Below are 5,023 nucleotides of genomic sequence, written 5' to 3'. Positions count from 1 at the left end.
CGGGCCGGAGGGAGGCCAGGCCATCGCGGCGCCCCAACTCCCTGCGTCCCCTCCTCAGTTCTTCCCCTACGGCGATGCCTCCAAGTTTGCTCAGCACGCTTTCCGCACCTTCGACAAGAACGGCGACGGCACCATCGACTTTCGGGAGTTCATCTGCGCCCTTTCTGTCACTTCCCGCGGCAGCTTCGAGCAGAAACTCAACTGGGCCTTTGAGATGTACGACCTGGACGGCGACGGGCGCATCACGCGCTTGGAGATGCTGGAGATCATCGAGGTGCGCTGGGGCGGACAGAGAGGCGGGGGTGTGCGGGGTGGCGCGCCCCCTGTCTTCGCTGCCAGGCCCTTCTCTGCACCCCTCTCCAGCCAGCTCCTCGGGCCTCAGGAGCGTCCTCGCTGCACCCACCTTCCCCCCACCCCGCTTCCTAGGCCACTAGCATGGGTTGGGAGCGTGGTGTTGGACAGGCCTTGTGCTAAGTCCTTTACCCAACAACCCTGGAGGGTAGGTACTGTCAGAAACCCCATTTTACAGAAACGTAGCAAGTGGTGGTTCATGATTCAAATCCAGGGAGTCTGACTCCAGAGCCTAAGTTCTTTTAGCTCCTTGTTCTTTCAACAAATGTGTATTGAATGCCTGTCATGTGCCAGGCGCTGTTCAGAGTTCCTGCTTTCATGGGAAGCAGGGAGACTATAGTTAGGAGACTTCACAGCAGCCCAGTCAGGATCTGATGGAAGTGACAGCCATGGAGGGTCAGTAGAAGTGGTTGGATATGGGATTGATTGGGATTTATTGCAAAATTAGAGCTGACGAGATTCACTGAAGGATTGGACGTGGGTATGAGAGAAGGAGAGTCAAGAATAGTGTCAAGGTTTTTGAACAACTCGAAGAATGAATTTGCTGTTTCCTGGGACGAGATTCACTGAAGGATTGGACGTGGGTATGAGAGGAGAGTCAAGAATAGTGTGAAGGTTTTTGAACAACTCGAAGAATGAATTTGCTATTTCCTGAGACAGGAAATGAATGCCTGGGGAGGAGCAGGTGGAAAGTGAAGAGTTGGGTTTTAGACATGTTAGTGTGAGATGCTCATTAAATATCCAGTCTTAACGATCATACATCACATCACCTTCCAGCATCCTCCCCCAAACCCCCTTCACTCACCCCCAATCCTCCTGCCCCCGTTCCTCACCAGGCTATCTACAAGATGGTGGGCACCGTGATCATGATGCGCATGAACCAGGATGGGCTCACGCCCCAGCAGCGTGTGGACAAGATCTTCAAGAAGATGGACCAGGATAAGGATGACCAGATTACTCTGGAGGAGTTCAAGGAGGCAGCCAAGAGTGACCCATCCATTGTGCTGCTGCTGCAGTGTGACATGCAGAAGTAGAGAGCAAAGGCTGGTGAGGGGCAGGGCCCTGGCCAGGAGGAGCGTGGCCACCTCCCAACCCCATGACCTCTCTGGCTGGCCCTTCCCTAGGGGGAGGGGTACTCCAGCCTCATTCTCTGGCCCACCCACCCCTGTGCCCAAGCCCTTGCTCCCCTCAATCAAGATCTTTGAGGGACCACTTCACCCTGGAGAAGAGAGATCCTCAGGTATCCTGTGGTCTAGACCCACCCCCAGTCTTGGCCCAGAACTAACATCCACTGGGCAAAGGGGAGTTAGCCTTTGCCCCTACAGGCAGGGTTAAGGAGGGAGGCTGGGGTTCTGCTTTGAAAGTCCGTTCTTCCTGGGTTTATATTTTATAAGATGTGGTTCCACACACCCCAGTTAAAGGGCCAAATTGGGTCTGTCCTTTATTAAGGACCCAGATCCCTTACAGGTGGTCTCTGTCCTGTTCCCTCGACTCTCCCTGGCTCTTTTGGCTCCTGTCTTTGGAGCGTTCATTCGGTCCTTTCTTCAGCTAACAGTCATTGAGCCCCTGTTCAATGTCAGGCACCTCTTGGTGCTAAGGATATGGTAGTCTACAGGACACATTCTGTGCCCTCCGGAAGCTCACACAGTGAGGCAGGCTTCCAGTGGTCAGAGACGTTGAACACAGCTGAGCACAGGGTGGGTAAGGCTGGTTAGTTTGAGAGGAACTATTAAATCTTTCCACTCCGTTCTATGCAGAGTTGCAGGAGGATAAATGAAGTGTTTGGAAGTCTAGGAACCATGTAAGTGGAAGTTTTAAGAAAAATTGAAATTTATGCAATACCTAATTTTTTTTAGTACCCTTAAAAGGAGCTAAAGTAATTTTATTAGTTTAGGGTATTAAAACATACTCTATATTACTTGATTTCTTATAAAATAATAAAATGAATACAGAAATGCTAATTTTCATGGGGAAAAAGCACTGAGAGAGAAAAAAAGAGGGAAACACCACCAAACTCACCAGAAAACACTTTTTCTTATCAAGCTAAATCCTGAGCTGTTGCCATCAGCAGCTTCTACTGCTTCCTTTTTACTGATCTTTTTCAATTCCGTGAGCAACTCTGTTTGGTTAGGTGCTGTCTTCAGAAACACAAAAACAAGGTTCGCTGAGAGTGAGACTGTGTATTTCCCACATCTTGGTAGTTCCTTTCTGGATTTGATCTAGTTTCAAGGATGGGCTTGTTCTTTCACTGCTACAGAAGTAGAAGGAGCTAGAAGAAGAGCCCATCTGGCCAGTGTTTAGGTGCCAGGCTGCATTTATGGACCAAATGCCTAAAAATGTGCTGGGCATGCTCCATTTGAAAAGCTTTTTCTAACTCCAAATCTTAAATCGGGCAGGTAATTCATCATCTTCTAAGTGCACTGGCTTTGCTTCCCAATGTCTGCTTCCCGGTTTTGGATCCATGAGCTATACAGCTGCATGCTTTGGCTGCTAGACAGTTCCTCTTGCTTCTTTAAGTCTTTCCCTTTACTTTCTCCTATACTTGTGATCAGAAGTTAGCTTTCATGTGCAGTGACCGTTGACTTCCTCTTGAACTGCTGGTGAAAACAGTCTAGTACACAGGTGCTGTCAGCCCAGGGTGGGAACAGGGAATGGTTGCTGAGTTGGGGGTGCGGATTGTACCTGCAGGGAAGCAATGAAGCTTGTCTTTTACTTCTGAGTGTTCACCTGTCCTCTCTCTCTGCAGGATGTCCTCTCATCTTGGGGATGTGGACCTTTGGTCCAAAACTCTACTGGGCCTTCCTTCTTGCTGCTCTTGGAGGTAGCGAGGCCACTGGATTGCCACCTCTTTCTATCCTGTCTATGACCTGCCTGTTACCAAGGCTAGGGAACTCACATCCTCAGGCAGTCACCAGTAGGCTTTTATCCAGTAACGCCTCAAAGGATGTTCCATTGCTCTCAGGAGCTGGCCATGAGTGTATCTTGTGCTGTCAATCGGCACCCCAGATACTCAATAGCCTGGCTCAGCTGACACTTCCAATGGAAGGCTTTTTGCAAAGTGGGGTTCCCATCCCCCAAACGTTGAATCTAACTCAACTCCCAATCACACAGAACTTCATGGCTTTCAAAGGCTTGCCATCCACCCCATCTTATTCTACGCTCACAGCCTAGGGAAATGGGGATTTCATTTCCCATTTCCTTTCTCCAGACTTGGAGACCGAGGCACAGAGAAGGGGAGTCTCTTGTGCAAAGGCACAGAGTCAGGAGGTGGCACAGTGCCAAGACTTGAACCCAAGACTCTAAGCAGGTTCTTCCCTTCAGAGTCTCTCCCCTACTCATTTATTTGACTCTGAGTTGCACAGAGGTTGGCTGGGGGGCAAGCTAAGTTAGTTTGGTCTTTTACAAGCTTCCTGCTAAGAAGTTCCTGAAGCTGTGGTCTTCCAAAAAGAAATAGGAACTGGGGTTGAAGTCCCCACATTTTCGAGCATCTTGTTTTCTGTTCTGGGCAGCTCTGCCTACAAATCAGTGCTGTCCTAGGAGGCCTCTGACTCGGAACCCTGGAAGCGTCTTGCACTGTCTCTACCATCAACTTCCTCCCTAAGAGAACTGCTTTTGTGTTTTCCCAGCTGGTAGGCAAGTCCTACCTGCGAGGGCGTGTTTGATCACTCCAAGCTTTTGGACACACATCCCTGGCTGATATTTGCTGGTGAGGCCAAAGACCCAGCAGTGCCGAATACATAATGCCAGGCCAGGGACCGGGATCACCATCTCGCTAATGGGAGGAGCCATAGACAGGCCAGGCCTGGCTCCCACTTGCTCCTGATGTCCTAAGGACGCTGCTTGGGAGCTCCGGTGGTAGAGCACTGGCCCTGCTGTGAGAAGGGAGGCAGTCCTCCCATCTCTGCCCCAGCTGAGAGGGACTTGTCACAGAGCACAAGGTTAGCAGAGATGGAAGTATGACTCACATAGACTCAAAAATATACAGACAGTTAAGACGTTGATATATCCAGACTCTCCTTGGAAGTTCTGTATCTTCTTGCAGCAACTCTGAATTGCACGATTCCAAATCTATCTTCTAACTGTATTCTGTCCTCATTCAATCTTTGGTCCAACTGATGAGCTCCTTCTTATCTCTAAAAATCATCAACAAGGGCTACTTCAGATGGCCACTGCAGTCCTTTGAGCTATCGTCAGGATTACATAACCTACCTTAAATCAAAAATTAAGGAAAAGGAAGCCCATAAGCAAAGGCACTTTATCTTTTTCTGATAATGGCAGAGTCCCTAGAGGTAGAAATGAATTTTGAGAGAGAGAGAGAGAGAGAGAGAGAGAGAGAGAGGGAGGGAGGAGGGGAGAATACCTGGGGTTTCTAGGCACGGTAGTAAGCTGACACTGTAAATTTTTACACAAAAATTTACTAAAGCAGCAAATATTTCCTGAAGACCCACCCTGGGTGAGGCTTTGTGCTGGCTTTAGAGATCACTGTGGGGGCAAGAATATATTTTCTACATATTTTATTCATCAGTTTTGAAAAAAATTCAAATCCTGCAATTGAAAAGTCTCAGAAAAACATGGGATTTTTCTCTCTGAGATTTTCAGGGTTTTCTTTTCCCTTTGCCAGAGTGTGGGGGCAGGACCAGGCCTCTCAGGGGATCTGGCCCTTCCTACTTGG

At 49.0% G+C, this 5,023-nt stretch overlaps 1 protein-coding gene across 1 annotated transcript in view; it reads left to right on the top strand.

The window, feature by feature from the left end:
* Positions 1 to 4,577, top strand: part of HPCAL4 (hippocalcin like 4) — an 11,487-nt gene extending 6,910 nt beyond the window's left edge. The window contains exons 3-4 of the mRNA XM_014541610.1: positions 31 to 274; positions 1,188 to 4,577. Of these exons, the coding sequence (XP_014397096.1) occupies positions 31 to 274; positions 1,188 to 1,385 (442 nt within the window). The 3' untranslated portion in view covers positions 1,386 to 4,577. The remainder of the gene's footprint in view (positions 1 to 30; positions 275 to 1,187) is intronic.
* Positions 4,578 to 5,023: the final 446 nt, after the last annotated feature.

The sequence above is a fragment of the Myotis brandtii genome, unplaced genomic scaffold (assembly GCF_000412655.1).
Source record: "Myotis brandtii unplaced genomic scaffold, ASM41265v1 scaffold274, whole genome shotgun sequence".
NCBI classification, from domain to species: Eukaryota; Metazoa; Chordata; class Mammalia; order Chiroptera; family Vespertilionidae; genus Myotis; species Myotis brandtii.
This window is presented reverse-complemented; position numbering and strand designations above follow the sequence as displayed.